Source organism: Phyllostomus discolor, chromosome 8 (assembly GCF_004126475.2).
Source record: "Phyllostomus discolor isolate MPI-MPIP mPhyDis1 chromosome 8, mPhyDis1.pri.v3, whole genome shotgun sequence".
NCBI classification, from domain to species: domain Eukaryota; kingdom Metazoa; phylum Chordata; class Mammalia; order Chiroptera; family Phyllostomidae; genus Phyllostomus; species Phyllostomus discolor.
This window is the reverse complement of record NC_040910.2, coordinates 90329925-90354376: the sequence shown is the minus strand read 5'-3', so window position 1 is coordinate 90354376 and position 24452 is coordinate 90329925. Positions and strand designations below refer to the sequence as shown.

Sequence of the window (24452 nt, the reverse complement as noted above, 5' to 3'; positions counted from 1 at the left end):
TGAAAGCTGAGGTTCAAGGCAGCCAGACTACCACTGAATTAACAGTATCCTTTCAACAAATGAAACCCTCAGTGGCTCCCAAAGGAGGAAATGTGGTATTTATGCAGCCATATCATCATGGCTTTACAGCCTTACCTTCTCAACATTGTTTATTAACTAGGAGCATTTCAGCAACAGGCTGATAGCACTAAGACAAGAAGAGCAAACACTTGTAACTTCAAATGCTGTGTACAGGCACACCTCAGAAATACTGCAGGTTCTGTTTCAGACCATCACAGTAAAGCAAGTCATAATCTTTCTGTTAGTGGAGGGTCATGTGCCTTCAATTTGTTAAAAAATGCAGCATCCATGGAACTCAAGAACATGAAGCATTATAAAATGAGGTGTACCTGTGCCTGTTGCCCCGTGATTGAATAACACTCAGGGCTGCTGAGGGATCATCATATATCACTTAATGGCAGAGAATAAAATAGTGGGACCAAATGTTACCATAAAAGCTTCCTTACATTTCATTTCAGCTGGAATTTAGTCTTCTACCCAGCACTGTCTGGCACCAGCTTTGTTACTAAAATATCGATCTCAGAGCTTGAGTCCCCCTGGGTCAATGAGATGGAAATTCACTAAGAATTTAATGCTGTTGGCAAAGCCCAAGGTGGCCTTTCAAAGAAACTGGCAGTAATTGTTTTCCACGTCAGGCGAGTCTGATTAGCAAGGCTCTCTCCAAGCAGGCTTTGTCTTTGCAGCCTTCAGCCTCTACTTCCTGTACTGATGTTCTGTACTTGTTCCCACTCTGTTCTCTACTCTCTCTCCAGTTTCTCTGTACAAAATCTAATGTATCTCACTAAACCAGGGGATACCAACTCAGTACCTCTGAAATCACAGTAGGTAGGCCAGATATGTATGCCATACATATCTCTGTGTAAGGAGAACTTTCAGAAGCAAGGGAACATCTCTGTCTCTTCTAGTCCATTTTCCTGGACTTTTCAACACTCACTTGTTCACCCTGAACTTTTGGCCTTCTTAGGGCATTAGACACAGAAGAGAATATTCCACTGAAGCTAAAAGTAGTAGCTCTTCATTAGAAATAGGCCACCCAGGGAGGTACTTCTGCTAAGCTGAAGAGAGTCAGTAATCTGAGGATGGGTGGTGGTGCTGGAAAGAGGAAATAGCAGACCCAGAGGTCAGTGTTGCAGTTGAGGCAGTTTTCTTCATTTTAAATATCAGACTTCCTATTGTCCCACAATCAGGACAGAGATTTGATACCCCAAAGTGAATGACCTACTGTTGCTAGACATAAAACTGTCACAGAAAGAGACAAGTTACAGATGCCTTTTCTTGGCTTGGTAACAAGGTGTGGGGTATTTGTATGTGTTTGCATATGTGTGTTTATCAAACTGTAAGGAAAGTATCATTCAAAAATCTTTTATCACATCAAAACTTATAAGATTTTGGATTTGCATTCTAGATAAAAGTATGCTTCTTGAAGCCCTCGCAAACCTGAGACCTCACCACCTTATTCTGCTTTTTATTTCCGACCATTCATCACTGTCATACTCTGAAATTAATCTGTCCTATATTTTATTCCCTTGAGCACTGATATATCAGATTAAGTCACTAATCTAATAAACTAATCTCTACTGTTATGCTAATAAGAGGGAGGTAGAAAACCCATCTAAAGCAACCTGTACATTTTAAGTAAGGCCTTTGAAAGAAGTCACCAGCCTGTTATCTAACCTATTAATGACTTTGCTAGTTGAACTTTGAGGCTGATAGAGTAGGCAACTGGGCACCTGCAGCCTAGTGGTGCTGTCTAGTTTTTAAAGCTTTGTGGTGCTGCTTAGTACTTCTGCATAGCTTTAGGCTATCCCTGAATGAATCCCCACTCTATTTTTCCATTTTCTTTCCTCACTATTTCTATTTTCAAAGTATCTAGTCTCCCCTTCCCCAGGAACAGCTTGCAGATCAACATAGGTGTATAATGGGAATACATATGGAAGATTTTAATACAGAGATTAGTACACTCAGTTTCCTTATTTTTAATGGTTTGAATAAAACACATAGAGCTTGTTATGAACTTCATTCAATGAGTACTGAGCTGCTACAATCTAAAGTTGTGATTTGGAAGCCTAATTTTTGTTGTCCTGATTTCCTCAAACTAAGAGAAGCAAATTTTATGGTGAGTGAAAAAGGAAAAAGGCTACACAAATCTTACTTATATCTATGAGAATAGTTGAGTACTTACTTGATTCTTTGTGAACAGAGTTGATATAGTAAATGGGATATTGAGATTTTTCTTAATTATTTTGGCCATGTTAGTGGATTACACATTGGAGACCTGATGTTCCAAATCCATGCCACAGAGCACTGTCAAAGAAGTAGTTCATCTAAGGAAAAAAAGAGGCCATCCTTCCTATAAAGGAAAAGTAACTCTGTGCCAGGGACCTATGTAGCCTGGCTTCTTATAAATACATGGGTCTGAAATGACCACCAAGTGGTGAGTTGCAGCATTGTGGTGATTTTGTTTGTTTGGTTTTGTAATCCAAACGTGAACCGTCAGGCCAGATGACATTTAACCTTACCCTCACTGAAGTACAAACCCTCCAGTTGGGGGATGGGTTCCGCTTTCTAAAAGCATTAGGAAGGAATTCAGCAGAGTGATGGATCATGGGAAGAAAAAAAGGATTCCTGGAACTAAATCAGCCCTTAGGAGGTTTGGAAGTGTTAAAGCAAAGAGAAGGGAGGTACATACCAAACATCTTTTATTAGCACTTGCCTGTTAGTAGATGATCTTACCTGCCTGAAAATATTAACTGTCTGATCTCTGTTCTGGGTTTAGATCTGCTTCACTTCTAATTCTTCTCTACCATTAAGGGGAAGTCACTCTTCTGATGTCTTGATTTGGATGTGTGATTTCCAGGGAGAGATTTCATTGATCTATAATATTATTGGGGATTTGTCTAATTTTTCATCTAAGTTTCTAACTATTATCTAAGTTTCTATAATATTATTAGGGATTTGTCTAATTTTTCATCTAAGTTTCTTCTAATTATTATCTAAGTTTCTAACTCTCTTTTGGCATCAAGAGCAAATGTGAAGTATTACTCTAGTGACCATAGTTATGGTTTTATGATATAATGCAAAGGAAAATTTATTTACATGAAATCTAATATATATCTTAGAGTGTGTCCAGTTTGCCAATGCATGAATATCCTTCCACTTTACAAATTTTTCTCTTAGCATAAATCATGAGACCCACATCTATTAGTCAAATAGGCAAACTGTTCCCATTGTTAACACTCTCATACCTTTGAAGATGTACAACAATATTTTCAAATTCAAAGTTAAATTTGGAAAAAGTTGGTAATCAGAATTCTCTGACATATTTAAAACTGAGAACTACTTATTCCTACTGTCATAAAAACTCATGTGTAGTTTCTAAGTTAATAACCATACAGATAAATAGTTCTTATGATAAGAGGGAGGGAGAACATCATTGTATGACTTGGCAGACATGCAAAAGAGTCAGCTAATGAAAGCAGAGAGGAGTTGAACTCTCCTATATTGGTTGATTTTGCTACAAGAAACTAATTGTTTATATGTTTAAAAATTTATAAATTATATGGATATATAAAGCATATGTATATAGGGTGGACAAAAGTAGATGTGTAGTTATGAGCATGTAAAACACAGAGTTTATTCTTAATACTGTTATTTATGAATTATTTATTATTTTCCATACAAACAACTGGAAACCTACTTTTGCCCCACCCTATGCGTGTATATGTATGTATGTGTGTGTGTGTGTGTTTTTAAGGTTAACATGTCTGGTATAGCAAATACTGGTTAAAACAACTTCACCTAAAAATCTAAATATGGGGAGAAGTAGCGCAGATGGTTAAGGGAAATTTTTGGTGTAGTAGCCCCACTTACCCACATGGGATATATTCCAAGATCCCCGATAGGTTGGTTGAAACTGTGGGTAGTACCAAACCCTATACATACTTTGTTTTTCTGTATGTACACACCTATGGTAAAGTTGAACTTATAAATTAGACAAAGTACGAGAACAACAGTAACATAATAAAATAGGACAATTATAGCAATATATATAACAAAAGTTATGTGAATGTGGTCTGTGTGTGCACGTGTCTGAGTCTCTGATAAGCAGTCTGATAACTGAGACAGCTACTAAGTGATTAACAGGCAGGTAGCATATACAGTGCGGATACAGTGGACCATGGGATCATTTACATGTTGGGCAGGGTAGAGCTAGAAAGCATGAGATTTCATCATGCTACTCAGAACAGCATGCAATTCAAAATGTATGAATTGTTTATTTCTGGAATTTTCCATTTAATATGTTCAGAGTGGTTGACCGCAGGTAACTAAAACCATGGAAAGTAAAACCCTGGATAAGGGGGGACTACTATATCGAATGTTGCATAAAAAATAGAGGCTAATTTGTCCTGTTAATGAGTTTCTGAAACAACACTGGCTGAGTGAAAAGATGGAATTCCACAGGCCTTTGCCTTTCTAGGTTGTCAGACTAAGATTAATGGCACAGCAATCAGAAGGAGTTATTGCCAGCCTAGTGAGCTATGACAGCACATTGTCTTTTTTGTGAGTAGAACAACTTACTCAGCTGTCTCTAGAGACTTTCAAAAGCAGATAGATCTCCACATTTGGTAAAATCAACTCTAATAGTCTTCTATTCTCTTAACCATAACGACCCACGGCTGTGAGACGTGTATTTACTGTAGCATAATCTAGTTGGTTCTGTCCAAATTTTACTTATAAGGATCCATTTATTTCCATCTCTACTTACTACACTCCAGGCTCCTTGTAGACTACTTTAGCATCCTGTTTGGTCTCCCCTTCAATCCATTTCACCAGCAGCCAAAGTGATTTTTAAAAACACAAATCAGATCATGTAACCTCCTCTGAAATCCTTCAGTGGCTTTTTGTAATTAGAATAAAATCAAAGACAGGTTTTGAAAAGCCCTCTATTACAAAGATAGCTTCTGCCTACCTCTCTAAATTGAGCTCACTCATTCTCTCTGTTATGTACAATTTCCTGGCCATAATTGGTCATCTACCAGTTCCTAGAACTTGCTAAGCTCCTTCCCACCTCTAGGCCTTTGCACTTAACAATCCCCTCCATCTGGAGCTCACTTTCCCTCGCTCATCACATGGCAAGATCTTTCACTCCTCCTTCAGATCTCAGCTTAAATGCCACCTCCTCAGAGAGATTTCCACTTGTCACCTTATCCAAGTGAGTCTCTTGTGGTTTTCTTTACCATAGCAACCTTTTCACTTTCTTACATTTAACACATTTATCTATTATTAATTTATTACATGTGAATACTCCTTTCTTGTTTACTTTCCCCTCTAGAGTGTCAGGGAGCTCAAGTGAGGACAGGAACATTTTCTATCATGCGCATCTTAGTCTTCCTAATGATTAATAGAATGCCTGACCAGAGTAAGCACTCAGTGAATATTTTTTAAAAAATGAATTAATTAGTGAACAAAAGAATGGTAAGAGGTACTAATTTTAAGCTTGCGACAGAAAATATCTGAGAAACTCTTCTCATAGTTCAAGACAGTGTGTTTTGTGTGCTCTTTTACCATGTGTCAGTAATAAGCAAAGATAAGCATTTCAGCAAGCATTCAGTGAACATTTATTATGTAATATATGCAAGGCTCTGTGTTAAGCACTACAGGGGCTACAAATGTGAATAAGATAGATCTGTCCACCAGGACTTACAGCTTAGTGGTTTTAACAGACCTATGTATAACTAGCAGAGCGCTGTACTGGTAGTATAAGAAAGAGCTAAGGAACATGGAAGAAGAAGAGAGAAGTCATAAATCTTCCTGTGCCTACTGTTGATGTTTCAAACTGCAACAATTCAATAGCCCTTCTGCCTCATGAGGCCCTGCCAGCTGCCTAAAGAGTTCATTGTCAGAAGAGAGGTGTCCATTTTCCTCAGGCCAGTGATGCATTAACAGAACAGAAGGCCAATAGGAAACTGTAAGGCAAAGTGGGATAAAGCAGTAAATCTCTGCAACGCATATGTTTAAAAAGAAATAATGTTGTTCCACCCATGTCTACAAAGGTAGATCTTGACCATAATTTACTTAGAGTCTGCTACTTACAGTTTACTTTCACCAGGCTCTCATTTCCACATTGAATAAGGAACAGTAAGACAAGCTGACTAGAAATGTATTTTGTATTCAGGTGCTATGAGAAGAACATGCCAAAGTAATTGCTGATGGATAGCTATACAGGAAAGAGAGAATTTTTGCAAAGATATGTGGGTGTCATTTGCTGAGAATTGATAGCAACAAGCAGACTGTAAGGCAGCGATCACCAAAGTTTATCTGCAGGCAGAATTTTTAAGATGAGAGGCGAAAAAATCAGGATTGTCAATCTTTTCTCAATATTTGAGTCATTGTCACACTCGTTTTACAGCTGAACAATAGCAACAGAGATGCCTGCAAATTCAAGACTGAGTTGGGTAGTGAATTGGAAAGTGGATCTAGAAGTCCTCATGTTGCTCTTCCTGGAACCCATCTGCTTAGCATTTATTCATTCATGAAACATTTATGAAACTTGTACTCTACACCAAGGACTGTGCTATGCACTAGAGAAACTTAAGTGAATAACACACTCCCAGCATTGAAGCCATTGCCCTCTAAAGGGAAGTCAGACACACAGCAACCAACCATAGTGCCTTAGTAAAAGTACCATAGGAACCTAGACAAAGGAGAAATACTTTGCATAAGACGGGGCATTCAAGTTCAGCCTTGAGGGATGAGTGTATTAAGGAGCATTGAAGTGGGAGAGCATTGTAGACAGGCAATAAAAGTGATGGCAGGAGCAAAAGCAAGTGTGAAGATTTGAAGTGCCTTTAGGGAATTATGAGAAGCTGTGATTAGACAGCAAGACACTGGTCAGAAAGAATGACAGGAGTGTCACTAGGAAAAACAGCCTTGAATTCCATGTTTTAAGACCTTACAGCCCTGGCTGGTGTGCCGGTCCACAAACCAAAAGGTCGTTGGTTCAATTCCCAGTCAGGGCACACAGCTGGGTTGCAGGCCAGCTCCCAGTCTCTCATACATTGATGTTTCTTTCTCTTCCCCTCTCCCTAAAAGTAAATAAATAAAATCTTTAAAAAAATTTAATCTGTTAAAAAAAGACCTTACAGTTTATTTTGTAGATAATAAGGAGTCTCTATAACTTCAAGGAGAAGGAAACAATGATCATATAACTCTGGTGATGTGAAAAATAGCTCTGACAAGTGGTATTTGGAAGACAGGTTGAAGGAGAGGATAGACTACAGGGATACTAGTTATAAGGTTTATAGCAGTAGTCTAGGTGAGAAATGCCAAGACCTGTAATGTGAGAATAGAGAACAAAGTATGTTTGGAAGAGACATTTTGGAGATACTTAGAAGTACTTGGTCGTGTGTGTGTGTGTGTGTGTGGAAGGTAAGAGCTGAGAGATCAAAAGTGACTTTAATACTTAGCTCGAATGGCAGGGAATAGTGAAGGTACCATCCAACTGAAAGCATTCTGAATGGAGGAGGGGTTCTAGCACGAACAAAGGCAGAAGGAAGAACAGGCTGTCGGGAGACAGTGAGTCCTATTTTGAACATGTATAATGAATCTCCAAGAGAAGGTGCACAGATATTTTTAGGCATGTGACTTTGGAAATTAGGAAAAGGGAAAGCTTGGGCATGGAGTTATGGATTTGGAAGTTATCAGCAAATAACTGAGAGTAGAAGCCATAGGACTAAACAAGATCACCCCAGTTCAGAGTACAAAGCAGGAAGCTTAAGAGCATGATAACAGAATATTTATGCTTAAATGCTAAAATAAAATGATGAACCAAATAATAACTGACAAGGGTAATATTAGAGTTGGAAGGAGAAACAAAAGACAGTAAGGTTGCAGAAGTCAAAGGAAATTTTTCTGGACCAGGTCTGAAGCAATGAATATAATTTCTGCCTGAGTTCCATTAACCGGAATTCAGTCACATGACCCTCTTGAACCCTGGCAAAGTAGCCATTCACAACAGCTCTTGGCTGTGCAAGGGAGCACAAATCTTTTGTAGGCAGCTATCCATCTCTGCCCCATAATTCTGATCTCACTAGATCTCCCTAAGTAACTCCCCACATCTACCACTATAATAAAAACATTTCAGAGCAGCATACATTATTTCAGCCCGAATTGTAAGATAAATAAGATAGACTTTAGCTTGCAAGCAATTCCTTGCCAGCTGGCTATAACTATATCATTTCATCACATCTGAGCACTACACAGAGGAATATCAAAACACCTCAGTACTGTTTCTTCAAAACACTAAAGTGTTATATATCAAGTTTGTCATCGTAGGAGCTGATGAAATCTATGTGACTACACATCAGTGACTATGACTGGAACAATGGAGGAAAAAACATTCATGCTAGAAATATTTGAGTCCATCTGTTAGCATGTTTCAGTGCTACAAATAGAAACTTTAAGACTGGTTTTCTCCCTGGGGTGCTAAGTGAAAATCTATTAGGGAAACAAACATAGAGCCATTGTATGTTTTGTATAAAACAACTGTTATTCAACTTCCAAATTGTTCAGTGGGCAGTGGGGAGGGAGGGTGATTCTTGCTTTAGAAAGGGTTGGGGTTTTTTTCTCTAAGAGACTTCATAGCTCTCAGCCCCTGAGGTACAGGAAAACAGGGTCATCATGTCAGGGTAGCTCCTCACTGCTCCATAATCCATAGTTGTCTGAGAGTGAATATCACTTGTCTCCAATAATTCATATGGAGGGGCTGCAAATGAGAATGGAGGTAGAATCTACTCTCTGCTATTCTGTATACCACCTCTGTGCCTTTTGTCAGATATATATATATATATATATATATACATATATACATATATATTCTTCCCTTTGTCCCCTAATATATATATATATATTATCTGATATATATGTGTATATATATCAGATTTTATATATATACACATACATACACACACACACACACACACACATATAATATATGGACAGGAGACAGTGCAAAGAGAAGAATCTTCAGCTCTGACCTGTGAGTGATTCTCTCCCCAAATATCTAACATCAAATATACCTTGAATGTTAGGCATAGTATCCTCCTGAAAACCTCTGTCTACATAAGAAATTTATGTTCTTCTGTTAGCTTAACTTTACCTTATTTCTTAAGGACCGATTAGCTCCGTCCTTATCAGTCCTCTCTGCCTAAAGTTACATATCAAGTGTTCCTGCATTGACTTAACAGTGAAAGGCACCCAAACCCATTAATTTTCCCAATTCTTAGATTTTTCTTTTGGCTATAAAGGTATAAAGTGGAGTTAAGGCATAGAGAGGTAACGATTTGGGTTAAGAACAGGGTATCACATTTCACCCTCCACACATTAAAGATTGAAATTCTGTTTGAGCGCACAGTCATCTTCCAATATATTTAAAGTTGTTTATAGTCAATGCTCATTCCTTTAGTTTAGCACTATGCTAGTTACTATGGAGGATATAAAATACACTTTATTCAATATACCTCAATTCTCCCCAGCGTCCTAAGAGATAGGTATTACTATCTCTGTCTTACAGAAAGGTTAAATAGCTTATCCAAGGTTATAACGCCTTTAAGTGACAGAACTAGGATTTGAACATAGGACTGCTTGCTTTTCAGTTCAGAGATGAAGAGGCAGCCCTGTGAGTGCAGACAGGGCAGTCGTGACTTTGGAAATTAGGAAAACGGAACAGACAGGGTGACCGAATCACCAAGTGATCTCATCATGCAAGCTGTGCTCAAATCGTTCCTCACCACAGCCCCCCATTGGTGTTTGATGAACCCATATTAACCCACATTAATCACATATGAACCCACATTAAAGTTGATTTTGATTACCATCCTCTTTAGTAATAGAGAGAAAACAAAGTTGTTGTGTTCATTCATACCTGAAATCACGTCACACTGGCTAAGGTTCTCTCTCTTTCTTAACTACTCTCTCCCAAAATCCCAATCAAAAAATGTCCAAATTAATAGTTGTTAATTTTAATTATGTTAAGAATTCAAAGTTTATACTCTATAAATAAACATGTTTTTCTTCATTTTTTTACCTTTTCACCCAAATTTGCCCAGAAATGAAAACCAAGTTGCTAAACGTGTCAGTGTGGTAATGGAAATAGATTTCAGAAAGCCCTTGGTTTTTGTTTTCTTTTTTACATCCCAGCCATGTGAGCTGGGATCCGTCCTTCAATCTGGCTGCATCTCCATCCTCCATTGTATTAGGAGGAATAGCTGCTCCTATCCTGATAGTATAGGTGTCTGTGAAAATCTACATAAGTATTAAAAGTATTTTGAAAACTATAAGGCTGTGTACAAGTGTAAGGTATTACTACTTATTCATTCATTCTGTAAATAAGTATGCCTGTTACCTCGGAGTACATATGTGAAACAACATGGCGTCAGTGTTCAGCACAGTCTAGTGGGAGGACTGACGTGCAAATAGATAGATGCGTAGGTGCTGCAGTGGAGATGTGTACAAAAGCCCAACGGTAAGTATCCCTGACTCTCTGGGGGGGACCAGGAGAGCCTTCACAGAGGAGATAGTGTGAACTGAGACTTGAAGAATGAGAAAGAGTTTGCATGATTAACTAAACAGGGAAGAGAATTTCAGGCAGAAGGAAAGCATGTTTGAAACTCTGAAATAATTTACAATGTCTGGAATTAGAAATATAAGGTGAGGAGGTAAAAGACAAATAGACAAGGAACAAATTATGAGGAGGCTTTGAAAACCATGCTGAGGAGTTTAGATTACCTATAGGAAGAAATATAAAGCCATTGAAGAATTTTAAGCAGAATTTTGATCCGATTTCTACAATACAGATTATTGACATGGGCCAGGGAAGAGGCTGTGGAAAGAATGAGTCTCTTTCAGTGATTCAGGAGAGAAAGTGCAAAGGGGGAAAAGAACAACTGCTAGATTTTATGTCTGAGTGTCAATATTCAAAAAATAAAGAAGTCTTAAGGGAATTTGGTTTGGATGGAAAGCTTCAACTTCAAATAGTGTCATTTGACTGGTCATTTGGAGGCAGAGGGATCCAGCAGGCAGTCAGAGCAAAAGGAAATCTCAGTGCCAGAGATGTCCCTGTGGGAGCCATTCACATCAAGGTGAGAGTTGAGGCCAGGAAGGTAGATGAGAGCTACCTGCGAGAGAAAAATAAATGGGGAATGAAGCAAAAGAGTTACATCACTGAAGGAAATGGGAGGAAAAGTACCCGAGTAGTGTCACAGATGTTAAGAGAAGAGACAGTTTCAAGGTAAGTAGATCAATAAGACCTAATACTAGAGAGAGAAAATAAAAAGAAACATTATCAAAGGCTACAAGAAAATCAATTACGAGGCAACTGGTCATCTTAGAGAGTAGTGAGACTAGGATTCAAAAGGAAGTGAGTTCAGGAGTAAGATTATGATAAGAAAAATAGAAATAATATAGACAAATGTAGTGTAACCCATTCAGACCATAGGTTAGCCAGTGGCACCATTGTTTGTCATTCTTCTATTGTATTTTTTCCATTAGCATTTATCCCCCTTATACCCTCTTCCACATATTTATCAGAACAAGAAGGTACAAATGGAAATGCCAGCATGTAATGTAAATTGCTTTTACTCTTTGTGTCCTGAACACTACAAGCTTTGAGTCCAGTGAACAGATCAGAGTCATTCTTTTATGAGTAGTGTAGTTCACTTGTATCCAAAAAGAAATGAACGGCTGTGTCTCCTTCATCTTTCCCTGGGCCTGGATTGCTGCTTGTTTCCCCCGAGTGCCTGATCAGCAGCAACAAGACAAGCACTGTTATGTGTAGCTAGCTGAAATGCATACTAGAGAAACGCAAACGTCTTACCAGGATTTCTTAGTTACGGTAGTAAGATAAAGGCACGAGGGCAAAGTCAATTTTGTATCTAACTGAAAATTCATTTCCTTGTCAAATAGGACCCTTTTTCCTTAATTCTGAATGGCATGGGTTTTCACTGACAGCCTGAAGCATAGGTAGTGGATCAGAGGCCTGAATTCAGGCCTCCTAGTCATGCTGCACAGCCGTGGATGAATTACTTAAAGTACAGTTCTTATACCAGGGGGCTACAGTAATTTCAGTGTTAATAACTGGGTGGGATTTTAAGAACTTGAAATAGGGCACTTTATAAAATCTTCTAACTTACCTATGCTCTATTAAAATAGCCTATCAACTAAACAGGGCTTTAAAAGGATAAATAAAAGTTTAGTAGCAGTTTCCAGATTTTGTGAGTATGAGACAGCTCGGGCTCATACCCTCAGATGATACTGATAGTTCCATGAAGGCTACACTTGTCTGAGACATTCTCTCAATTAAATAACTTCCCTTCCATTATGGTTAATCTTATCCCATCAAATAACTACCAGAATTTGAAAATTCTATGAAGCTCAAAATTAGAATGTGGCAGAATTTTTTTTTAACCTTACTGGAATGAAATCTCTCTGAGATGATTCCCATAAAGTGGGAGCTCTCCCATCCCGTTCTCCAAGTTCTTCACTGAAACTGAAAAAATGAAAAATAAAAAAATTTAAAAAGAAATAAAGAATGTATTTGTTTTTCAGACTTCAGTGTGAGATATCAAATGTTAAGCCTGGCAGAGTAGCCAGTGTTCAATGTGAGAGAAAATCGTCCAGTAGACACTTGGGCCTCCCTTTCAGAGAAGTGTGACCAACAAAAGTTCACTCGCTACTTTTTCCTCTGGTTGGATTAACTCATTGGATTTGAAACTGAGATCTTGGGTTCGTTTCCCTTTTCTGTGACTCTTCAGATGAAAGGAGTGGCAGAGTGGTGCGACCAGTGGCATAAAGAACTCTGCCGACCACTGACCAGGTGGGGACTAGGGAGACGACAGGTCTAAGTGTCCACAGTTCCACAGGCTGGAGCCAGTGCAGTGAGAAGGCGCATCCCAAAGGTGATCCAGTGTCCGTTCTTTAATGCCCAGATTTCTTCTGCCTCCCAAAATTTATGGAGCATTTTTATATGCAGTATGCTTTAGGCACTCTGGAGAATATATGAAACTCAGAATTTCTGTCACAGTGTAAAGAGAAACACACACATGACCCTAGATATACACACAAACATATACACATATATATCCATACATACATTCACACTTAAAGGAGTATTTCGTTAGATGCTTTGAGCTGGAAGAAACAGAAAATTCCAACTCAGAGGATTAAATAATACATGTATTACTTCATATAACAAGAAATCCAAAATTAGGGTCGCTTCTACTGCTCTACGGTCAGGGCTCAGGCTCTATTTTCCTGAAGTTCTCAGCCTAGTGCTTCCTTTGGCTTTGTCTTAGGTCAGCTGCCACATGGTTACAAGAGGGCCGGAGTAGTTCAGGGCATCACGTGCCCGTAAGACAACATGCAGAGGCAGAAAAGGGGTTTTCTCTTTCATAACAGATCAGGGGTCTGTTACAGAGATAGGGAGGAGTGGATGCCGTCAGGAAACTCCCGCTTAGTAGAGGAAAGCACGCTAGTGGTATAGCAGATGCTGTGCTGGAGGTATACCATCTCCCAGTTCTGAGGAGAAAGCACTCCGTTTTCTGTATGGAGGAACAGGGTAGCTGCTGTTCAGAGGAGACTTACTGGGGGAAGAGGCTGTTAATCCAGTTTGGGACATGTTGAGTTTGAGGTGCCCTGGAACCTCCAGGTGGAGAAATCCAATAAACAGTTGGGCGTATGTGGATCTAAGGCTGAGAAGCTTAACTAGAGAAAAAGATAGAGGATGCAGATGGTGGTGAAGGCACTGGGGATGGGTGAGCTCATCCAGAGGACAGACGAGATCCTGAGGAAGACTGACATTTAAAGCATGGGTGAAAGAAGAGTAGTTGACAGAGGCAGAAAATAAAAATGAAAATCTTTTAATGTCATCTGTGTGTGGGAGGGGTGGAAGCTAACTAGAAATGACATTTTGTGATATTCACACATGTGATTTGGGTAAAGGACTGGTAAAAGCTAGGAACCTTCCAGTAGCCACTCTTTGTCCAGTAGCAGGTGTCCTTCCCTAAGCAACCGGTTGAGTGAGGCAGAGTTTTGTTGGAGGTATGGCTAGACCTGAACAGCCTCCCACCAAAGCAGAACTGGGGCATTAATGTTTCTAAAACGAGTCTCTTTTTCTTTGCAGGAGTGGTCACACATTACTTGCCTTCTGGTTTTCCCGCCAAGAGGGAAAACTAAACCGACAGCAGACTATTGAACTGGGACATCACATCCTCAAAGCACACATTTTTAAGGTAATTAGAGAAGTTAGAGACTTTTTTCATTCCTTAACACTGTGTTTATGAAACTACTGTTATTTCAGTGTCGTCCTTACTTTCTGAAATTATTTTGTTGCAAAGTTGGTCCATCTCCTAAAAAAGTATAGCCTGTTCCTCCCTAGGCCTTTAGAAAGAAAACCACATTTGTCATCTCCCTGTTTAGTTGGATGGCTAGGCTTTCCAGGAAGTGTGCATGTGTTATCATTTAGATGAGCCGCATGCACGTGTGCATTCAATATATGACCTACCATCTCCTGAGGAGTCATATTGTCATAGTTACTTGCAGGTTTTCACAATGCCTAAAAAAGTCACTGAAAGCAGTTACACTTTCAATTTTCATATAATTCTTTCAGTGAAGATTTTAATATTCCTAGTGCCGCAGTTTTCAAGCTGTCTGGAACCAACAATAACCTTCCTTTGAGCTTCTTCTCCCATTCTCTCTTATAATCTCAGTTTTTTTCTCCCAGTAATTTCAAAATTTCTGAGTACTCTATAGCATCAGCTTCCCTCTCTCAACTTTCCCAGGCTGGAATGGAGGACCCAGAGTGGGGTGTGATGTTCCCTGTGTGTGTATACATTCGTTTACTCAGCTCTGACTGAGGCATTGTCTCGGGTCCTAGTGCTGCAAAAACAAGAGAGATGTAGCCCCTAATCTCGAGGAAGTTATAGTGTCGATAGTAGTATGGGGTAAAAACACAAAGGTCAAGGAAGAAATGTTCTCCTGCGTTTTCTAGCCCACATTTTGCTAGAAGTCTGCTACTTCAGACTCCTTTTCCTGACACAGGATTGAGAGATGCAAGTATCTTAAACAGTTCTCTGGGTTGGGCTTCCTCCAGAAGATGCTGTTAAAGATAAAATATTTCCCTTCAGAGAGAAAGATGGCAATAAGGGCAACTCCACGAGCCTAGCAAATTCTTCCAAGCATACAAGCACACAGCTAGAGAAGGCTGTTCATCAGATAGACAGATGTGAACCTACAGTGACAGGTCCTTTATTTAAATCATAATTGTCTTATCTAACAAATCACTGTACTAAAAGTGATCTTACCCAGTGACCTTACTCAGTGGGAGCAGAGTGGGACTAAAATAACAGGTAAGGTGGCTCAGTCTAGTTTCAAATGGACCAAAAAGTATCTGCTACTTAAACTCTGAGATCATTCCTTCAGTTAGATAGGAAACTTAACTTTTAAGCACCACCACTTTAAACACTTAAGCTTGTAATATTACTATCTGCCTGGTATTAGATGCAAAGAAATTTCTCCTGTCTTTTCTGCACCATAAAATAAACACCACATTAACAGATAAATGAAACGAAGCTTTGTTTGACCCACTGTGATTTTATCCAACACACAGAGACCTACATTTTAACCATACAACCCTGTCACTGACACAGTGTTATCTTATGTTGCTACAGACAACGTGGTTGCCTGAGATAAGGTGGGCTCCCTCTGTGATTCAGGCCATAAATACTCGGGTGTACAGCATAGGTGTTGACATGACTGCGAGCTGGGGAATGCAGACCTGGACTGTGGTGTTCCTGCTGCTGCATTTTTAGGGTCTTTTAAGTGCAGAGTGCTCCCTGTTGATAGGCTATAGTTTCTCCCAGACTTTCAGAATTCCCAGTGCCCTTCAACTGAAAGTTATGAAAAGGTGAAAATAGTCTCTATGCTTATAACCAGTACTACTTAGACCCCCTACTCATCAGTGACGTGTAGTCCAATTTTTGTTCCTTTCCAATTAATTTTAAATTTCCCTTATTTTATCTTTCTTTGTGAAAAGTTACAAATAATACCATTAATCCCTCTGAAAATATGAGGTTAAGGATCTGTAATTCTGGAGATTTGGCTGGCTATGGAGCCTGTTTCATTCCTTTTGCCTCAAACAGCTTTACTGAGGTATTATTTATATACCACAGAATTTGTCCATTTTAAGTAGCTTTTAGTGTTTTAGAGTTGTGTAACTGTCATCACTATTAGTACTTTTACATCATCCTAAAAGTAAACCTTGTGCCCACTTGAAGTCACTCCACATGCTTCCCCCAGCTCCTGGAAACCACTGATCTACTTTTTATCTCTATAGATTTCACTTCTCTGGATGTTTGTGAGTTGTGGCCAGAGATATTTCCATCCAGTTTGTGGTGCAAGGTGTTTCACTGGTTTAGGTCTGTTTGCTGGAGGAATTTCATAGTACTCTTACAATTAGCTCTCTAAATGCTGCCTTCTAAAATGTTCCTTTGCTTGGTCAGTCCTGTACCATTTCTTGGCAGAACTATTGGCCGGGGGATGCTGTAAGAAGACACCTGAAAGGTAGAAAGAAGATCCTTTAACATCAACCAGAAGGCATGGGTTCAAGTACATACTCTGCCATTTACCTTAAGCAATCTCAGTTTTCTCATCTGTAAAATGGTAACAATATCTGTCAGGATTGTTATAAGGATCATACATGTAAACTATGAAAGGTACATAATAAAATGCAAAGTACTAGACATATATCTAATATAAAGTTTTATTATTCAAATTATGAATAAAAATATATTTCCTGACAATAAAACTTATTAACACGCATAAATTTTAGATGATAATATCACCCTGTCACTTCAGAGATTACATAGCATCCTCTGTATTAGTGATTAGGAAATATGGCTTTGCAGTCCACAGAGTCTCTATTGAAACCACTTAAATCTGCCATTGTAGCTCAAAAGCAGCTAGAGACAATACAGAAATAAATGGGTGGGAGTGGTTGTATTCTTGTAAAACATGATTTATAAAAACTGCTAGAAAGCTGGATTTGGCCTTGGGCCATAGTTTACCAACCCCTTCTCTACAGTAAAAGGCACCATTCCGTTTATTTACCAGGATCCTTTTATTATGATGAAACATGGCCAGGATAGGAAGAGTAATAATCCATTTGAGACACTTGGGTATCTGCAAGGAGGTTATTGATTATATATTTGTAAATAACTTACATTAAGAAATTCATTGAATAATCCCCAAGGTCAGTTTTTGCCTTGATCTTAAGGTACCTGTACCATTAGCTAAGATCCCTAAGATGAGATTGCTCTTGCTTCTTCATGCTTTCTTTTTCTTCATGAAGTAAAAAATACTGAACAAGTTTCTACTGGCTGGTAAACAGTACAATAAATTTAGATTCTAACAAATATTTAAGAAAGGGTCTCTATTACTATTCATCTCTCACTGTGCATACAATCATTCACCACATAAGTACCTACATATATAATATGTATAATTAATTGTACAGTAAATTATTTACTCCATGGATATAAGCAAGTACCTTTAATTATTAATATTACATAAAATATAACTGAAACTCAAACATAAATTACTTATTACTTGCCTGAGCAATAGTTTTAAATACTGAAAAGACTTTTTCTAGTTATCTAAACCTAAAGGTCTCTTTAAGAACCCATCAGCTTAGAATTTCATTATCTGGGTATTTTGCTACATCCAGCCTGGTAATGGGACCTGCCTGGCACCTTTGTCAAGTTGAGTTCAACCAAACAAATTCTTTCCTCCCATACCTCATAGGAGCAAAGGGCCAACCCCACCAAGCAGAGGAAATCAGGAGACTAGCAGGTTCGTGGTACAAGTAAAGCTAATACTACAAAAGTCCTAGGCCCTAGCTGTGTATTTCAGACTCATTTCCTATGTATTTACTCCAACCTCACTGGGACTCTCAGTGCTGCTTTGTGATCCATTTACTAGACCATTTAGTTGAAGTTCATTTACCCAGGACTATTCTTACTCAGCTCCTTTTCCCATTTTTTTCCCTCTAGCTCTTAACCAAGTTAACTAATTAAACAAACAGCCTGACTTATGAGTCACTAAAAAAAATAAAGCCATTGAGTGTGACTTCCTTTAACTACTCTCCTCTCACCAGTAAATCACTCTATATCATCATCAATTCCTGCCTCTCTTTTTCACATCTCAGGAAGAGATGTCCCTGTCCCTCTCTTTTTTTAATTTATTGTGAAACATTTCAAACACATAAGAAAGTACAGATAATTGAATAATCAAATACTATCTACTATTTTTAATAGGTGTTAAGATTTTTCCATGTTTGCTTCAAATCTTTTTATTTTTAAGAAATAAAAATGTAACCAGCACAATAGAAGCTTCCTTTGTATCCTCTTTCCCCATTTCTCTCCCTTCTCAGAGATCATTTCTACCCTTGAATTAACATGTGTTCTTCTCATCCATATTTTGTACTTTTCCAATGTAGATATGTATTCATAAAAATATACAGAATTATTTCATTATTTTTAAACTTGGTTTAAATAGTATCACACTTTTTACAACTGTATATATTTGAGATTTATCAAGAAATCTAGATCAGTGGTTTTTAACTTTAGCTATGCAGTAGTCCCCCTTTATCCTTGAGGGGTACATTCCAAGACCCCAGTGAATGCCTGAAACCACAGACAATACAGAACCCTTCAACTCTACTGGAAATGTGGCAGCAGCTTCTTCATCAGCAGATGTAGCCTTTCTCATAATTTCTATATTTTTCAGTCCAAACCTACTCCTGAATTAGTGTAACCATCCCGTACTTGCAGTAAATGGCCAGGTGTCACTTGTCCCTTGCTGATGTCTTTTCTGGCGCAACATATGGCCATCTGTCAGAGCACGTTCTCCATTCAGTGTCTTCACCCACAAATTCAATGCCCTTTCTATCCTAACTAAGCACTAATCACACACTGTGGCTGTAACTTTTTCAGTGGAAGGTACAACTGTAAAACTAACACTATTTCTTTTTCCTTCTTAACAATTTCACAGAAAAAAAGATTTGTCTTTACAGTAGATCTTAGCAACTTCAACATAACAATTTTTTTTTTAAGTCGAGAACGTCCACTTTTTCACTTGAAGGAAGCATTTTATGACCTCTCGGTGACATACTCAGATCGCCAGCCAGCATCACTTCGCTTGTGCTTCGGGCCATTATTAAGGAAAATAAGGGTCACTTGAACACGAGCACTGCAGCACGGCCGCGGTCAATCTGATTACGGTGACAGCTGCCACAGAGACTGCCGGGCAGGTGTAGTGTGTGCTGCGCGGATACAGGAGACAAAGGGATGATTCACCTCCCAGCAGGATAGAGCCAGGCAGTGCAAGATTTCATCGTGCTGCTCAGAGTGACGCACAGCTTCAACTTATGAATTGTTTATTTCTGGAATTTTCCATTTAATGTTTTCAGACCGCAGTCAATCACAAATAACTGAAACCACAGAAAGCAAAGCTGCAGATAAGGGGGGACTGCTGTACATTACATTTTCCTGGGGAACTTGAAACACAAACACGTATTTCTGAGCCTTGCTCCCGGAGATCGTTGTTTATTGTTCTGGAGTATATAACTCAGACTTTGTTTTTAATTAATGTTTTGTTTTCTTAGAGCAATTTTAGGTTTATAGAAAATACAGGTTGTTCTCATATACTTACTCCCCCTACCACATTTTCCGCTGTTATTAACATCTTGCACTGGTGTGGAACATTTGTTACAGGTGATGAACCTACAGGGACATACTACTAACTGAAGTCCATAGTTTACATTAGGGTTCACTGTGTTGTATAGTTCTCTGAATTTTGCCAAACACATACTATCATGCGTCTACCATTACAGTATCATACAGAACAGTTTCACTGCCTCAAAAATTCCAAAGGTATCGAACGTACCACTAGGTAACTCCATAGAATTGGCAGCACACCCAGTGGGGAAGCAGCCCTAAACTACTCTCCTGGCTTTATTCTGTCCTAGATCTTAGTCCAGCAGTTTTTCTCAAACTTGTAGTCCTCCCATGTCTTCAAGGAGGAGGATTTTTACATTTTGTATTGCCTTTTTTAGTTGTCCTTAGCAGAAATGTTTGTATAAATTACCCAGACCCACCATTACCAGAGTGGAAGCCTACCTAAAGTCCCTTGAGCAAAAATTACAGCCCAGCATTCTGGGAATATCCAGCCTTTCTCTAAACACTTAGGCTTTTTCATTTAAAATGTCTTTGGTACCCTAAACGCCCTGACTGGTGTGGCTCAGTTGGTTGGGCATCATCCCACAAAGCAAAAGGTCGCCTGTTAGATTCCCAGTCAGGACACTTGCCTAGGTTGAGGGCCCGGTCCCCAGGGGGGGCATGCATGAGAGGCAAACGATTGATGTTTCTCTCACATCAGTGTTTCTCTCTCTCCCTCCCTTCCCCTCTCTTTAAAATAAGTGCATAAATAAATAATTTTTAAAAATCAAATGTCTTTGGTACCTTAAGTAACTGAAAGGATCCAAGTTGTCACACAGAAAACAGATAACTTACATTCAGGAAAACTAAATCTAGATTTACAGGGGCTGAGCAGAGGAGTGAGTTGCTACATCTTTCAGAGAAGCTAAAGACAACATTGCTGATTGGAACATAAGTAGAACAATCTGCATGTCAAGGAACAGAGCAAACAGTAGTAGCTTAAGTTTTTAAAAAGAATACCTCCCCAGATCCACTTACTAGGTCTCAAACGTCATTATTAATATCTTCCTGCCCTTGGGATTTCCTGTTTTAACTCACTCACCTGACCCAGCTGTTGGAGGCAGAATGGTGAGATGACTGAGAGAGAGAGTCTTGCCATAGCAATAGAAAAATTTAAAAAAATATATTATTATAACTTCCTTTTGGAAAAGCCCACATGAAAGGGGCAAACCTGAGTAAATGTCATAGGACTTGGGCTAGTCATACTGGAGAAGATGTGTTGGTGATGACAGTCAAACCTATGCTGTTGTTTTCCTGAGGATAAACAGACGTGATCATTGTCCTCTGTGTTCGTCAAGGTGAGGAAGGCTAGCTACTGTGACAAACCTGCAAAATCTCAATGGCTTAACGAAGGTTACTTTCTTTTTTTTTTTTAATAATTTTTTAAAGATTTTACTTATTTATTTTTAGAGAGGGAAGCGGGGGGGAGAGAGAGAGAGAGAGAGAAACATCAGTGTGCGATTGCTGGGGCCGTGGCCTGCAACCCAGGCATGTACCCTGACTGGGAATCAAACCTTTGATGCCTGGTTCGCAGCCCACGCTCAATCCACTGAGCTACGCCAGCCAGAGCAGAGGGTTTATTTCTCACTTACTCAAAGTTCAGTTAAAATCATTGGGCAGGCTTCTTCTACTTCATAGTAAAATCTCCAAGGGCCTCAGAATCCTCATTCTAGAAGAATAGAAAATGTGGAGAAACATACAGGTTTGGGGCCAAGCCCAGACATGATATGGTTTTTTTGCCCATATTTTACTAGCCTGAATGCAGTCATATGCCCCACATAATTGTAAGGGAGGTTGGGAAATACCGGTTTCCCAAATGCCCAGGAAGGAAGATGGAGATCAATGATCACATTGCATTTTCTGTGTCACTATTTACATTTTACTAACTTGAATTTAAGAGATTAATTCAAAAAGGCTAATAGAAAAGGTGTGGGGAAAAATTATATCCAGATATAGCAGAAGAGAGAGGTATTATGTAGATTTGTTGCCGGAGACTGCTAAGATAGAGAGAATTTAGCTTAACTTGTCCCAGCAGAACTCTTTGTCCCCATCAGTACTTCTGCCGGACACAGGCATTGTTAGAGGGAGACTCTACTCTCGTTTGTCAGCACCACAAACTCAAGGTCATTAACTTACTGCTGATGGTACTTCTTAGCTGGGCTAATGAATCGCCTCAATATTTCTTTTCCAGGGTTTGAGTAAAAAAGTTGGTGTATCATCTTCCATCCTCCAGGGCCTCTGGGTCTCCTATAGCACAGAGGGCCTCTCCATGGCACTGGCATCTTTACGAAATCTCTACACTCCAAATGTAAAGGTAAGTGCATGTAAATTACATTCGATTAAAGAATAACTGTGGAAAACAAACTTCAGAGGACATTTAAGTGGCTAATTGATCTTTGACTTGCCTTAGATTATCTTCTATGAGCCTTTTATTGATAATGTATTTTAAATTGTTATATTTTCTATAAATTGAAGACCAAGCCTATTGACTTTCTGCCTTCTGTAAGCTGACTCTGATTTATAGGGTCTGGTCCTGCCGCTTCTGGGGAGCAGTCAGTCTCCAGTAGCCTTTGTCTTGGTAGGAGTTTTGCTGACCCACAGTTCACTTAGTTGTAGACTGTGTTCACCACTACGATACAAGTGGCATTGCTTTAGTTACTGAGCAGGTTAGGTAAAGAGACATTTTACATTTCTTTCCAAAAGCAAGGTATTAGAAAAGGAACACATAACAATTATGAAAACAAAGTAGTTATTAAATGCTACTAGGCACTACTGTGGGGTCCCAGGTGACTTAATGAAAGATGACTAAAAGGGTATGACTGATATTTGTCTGAGTATTCTACTTATTTACGTATTTCTAGGTCAGCAGACTGCTGATTTTGGGAGGTGCCAACATTAATTACCGGACAGAGGTTTTAAATAATGCCCCAATCCTGTGTGTCCAGTCTCATCTCGGTTACACAGAAATGGTGGCCCTGCTTTTGGAGTTTGGAGCCAATGTGGATGCCTCTTCTGAAAGTGGCCTGACGCCTCTGGGCTACGCCGCAGCGGCGGGCTACCTGAGCATCGTCGTGCTGCTGTGCAAGAAACGAGCCAAGGTAATGGCTGCCTGATTGCTGCTTTTCCTCTCTTCCCTTTATCTTTCTTCCTGCTGTAATCTTCCTTATCTCCTGTGTTACCTCGTGAATCGAGCACATCAAACCTTATTAGGGAGCAGATCAAAAGGAGCAGGGCCCTGCATACATCCCAGTGTTTGCATGCCAGTTCCACGCTGCATCTGGACATAGTCCTAAAACCTTTGAGGGGCACTTAGGAAACCTCATTATCAGCAGTCACAAAAAGTCCCTACCTAACAACCAAGAAATTCCCTACTGAGCTCAAAGTGAAGAAGGAGAAGTGGAAGAGCAGGGAGACTGCAGTGGGAAGTCTGAACTGAATGGTGCCTGCGGACTCAGCCTTTCATGTGTAGAGAAGATAAGTTAGCCATGGAGATAAGGACAGAGACCAGACCCCCTCCTCCTAGCCTTGAAGATTGCCATGGAAGAGGGGTGGGGAGAAGACGATTCTATCTGCTTATTCTCAAACTGACCAGAGGCACTCTTAAGTGCTTCTGTTAGTACACATGTGTTTTAATTCTCTGAAATCCTTTCTAAAAATTGTGTTTGCTTTATAGGATCCCAAGAGCACTGGTATAAAAGAATTTAATTTCAAAATATTGGTGGAAAGAAAAGTGCTGGTCTCAAAAATGGAGGCTTCTGGGGAAATTGTAGCCTTGTGGTATTTTGTTCAATCCTGAAAACAAACTGAGGATTTTGGTGGTTTTGCAATAAAATATAAGTAATACATATGACCTCATTCTGAGGTATCCAGCGTTTTTACCAGAGAAGAGAGTGGGACTCCTGAAGCTCTTTTGGGACCTGGGATCAGGGACTCGCAGTGAAATCCCAGAGCTTTAGATGTTTACAGTGACACGGGGATGTTCCATCTCCAAAGTCCTGTTCATTGGAAGGAACACCTCAGGAAACAGAATGATAACTGGGCCTTCTTCCTATTGCTGTGAATTCATATTTTTACTCTCAACTGGGTCTTTCGTGCTGCCCAGCTCTCATTTTACTACTCTTTCATTTTCCCCAGAGCAGATGTGTAAATCATGTGTATGCCTCTCAGTACCCTGTCACACTTATTTTGCCCTCCTACACTGCTAAGGCTATTTTGCCCTCCTACATTACTGCCCTCCTACTCAGTAAGATCGCAGTGTACCTCCGTCTCAACTCTGTGAAGCCTTACCCACACTCGCCTTTACTTCTGCCTGACAGAGGGAGTCTTTCCTTCCCAGATCAGTTGCCTCCACCTGTATTTTCTTATCTCAGTAAGTTGCTCCTTTTCTCACATTTTATTTCACTCTTTTTTAAAATTTACACTGCCTTCTCCCCCAGTTTCTGCAAACCTCTGAATGTCTCCTTTAACCCAAAAGAGAAAATTTCCTTTCTCCTGCTAACCAGAAGCTACCATCCCATCTCCTGCTTTCCATATCCACCACACCTGTCCCAAGAGTCACTCGCTACC

General features: G+C 39.4%; 1 protein-coding gene across 6 annotated transcripts in view; it reads left to right on the top strand.

Moving 5' to 3' along the window:
* The window catches only part of TANC2 (tetratricopeptide repeat, ankyrin repeat and coiled-coil containing 2), a 313462-nt gene that overhangs the window by 256645 nt on the left and 32365 nt on the right, over window positions 1–24452 (top strand). For all 6 annotated transcript variants that reach the window (XM_028519226.2, XM_036033534.1, XM_036033532.1 and 3 more), the window contains 3 exons: window positions 14237–14345; window positions 22078–22200; window positions 22748–22984. In XM_028519226.2, the coding sequence (XP_028375027.1) occupies window positions 14237–14345; window positions 22078–22200; window positions 22748–22984 (469 nt within the window). The remainder of the gene's footprint in view (window positions 1–14236; window positions 14346–22077; window positions 22201–22747; window positions 22985–24452) is intronic.